Genomic DNA, 966 nt, shown 5'->3' on the forward strand with positions numbered 1-966 from the left:
TCTACAAAAAGCCGGGTGCGTGGTGGGAGCCCCACACCAGTGGTGCCCCGGGAGGTGTCTGGCCCCATTGCTAATCCATCTTCCCCACGCAGACGTCAACTGGGGCTCCTCCATGCAAGCCGGCTCGTACAACATGGCCCTCAACTACTCAGTGGGGCTGAGCGAGGTGGACGAGCACATCAAGAATTACAGGCAAGGGCAGCTCGGCGCCATGCTGGCCATGGAGGGAGGGGGCTGCAGGGCTGGGAGGGGGCTGCAGAGCTAGATGCTGCTGTCGGCAAACCTGTGATGGCTTCAAGTCCATGGCCAGGTCCTCACCACCATCCTCAGTAACTGAGATCCCCACCAATACATGGCTGTCTCCAGAATCCCACGTCTTTGCCGTGTGGGCTGAGGTGGGAAGCAGGGCAGACCTCGCCTTCCCCGTACCACGCAGACGGATTGGTCCCATCTGACGTAAAAAGACCAGAAAGTGAGGCTGGACCCTCGGCCACATGATTTTGTCTTATCCTAAAGATGCTGCCTGTAGTCACCACTGGCCAGGCGTGGGAGAGGAGACGGGGCTTGCTCTGGAGAGGCTCGGTGCCTCCGAAGTCCCAGCCCGTGCCCCCTTTCCTCTCCCTGCCTGCAGACCACAGTGCCTGGTGCTGACTGGCCCCCCCAATTTCCGCCCGGCTCTGGTGGACTTTGTGGGGACGTTCACCAAGAACCTCAGCCTGATGCTCTGCGGCAACGTGCTGATCGTGAGTCACCTACAAAAGCCAGATGGGTTCTTGTCCTGGGGGCTCCGGCCACCCACGGGCAGTGGGCTGGGAAATCCAGATGTGTCCTGGTGGGCTTGTGGGGTGGGGATGGAAATGTGCCCAATTTGTATGCCGCCAAATGGTGAAATGTTTTGTCTGGAAGCCTCTCCAGCTTGTTCAGCAGTATTGATGAAGCTCTGGGATGTTCCTGAGGGCTAATGGC

The 966-nt window shown here is 59.4% G+C and overlaps 1 protein-coding gene across 1 annotated transcript in view; it reads left to right on the forward strand.

Annotated features, from left to right (window-relative positions):
- LOC104464058 (solute carrier family 12 member 3-like) overlaps window positions 1-966 on the forward strand; it is a gene marked incomplete at its 5' end in the record, with an annotated part of 3,758 nt that overhangs the window by 528 nt on the left and 2,264 nt on the right. The window contains 2 exon segments of the mRNA XM_010076638.1: window positions 93-192; window positions 632-743. Of these exon segments, the coding sequence (XP_010074940.1) occupies window positions 93-192; window positions 632-743 (212 nt within the window).

The sequence above is a fragment of the Pterocles gutturalis genome, unplaced genomic scaffold, assembly GCF_000699245.1.
Source record: "Pterocles gutturalis isolate BGI_N339 unplaced genomic scaffold, ASM69924v1 scaffold45893, whole genome shotgun sequence".
Classification (NCBI taxonomy): Eukaryota; Metazoa; Chordata; class Aves; order Pterocliformes; family Pteroclidae; genus Pterocles; species Pterocles gutturalis.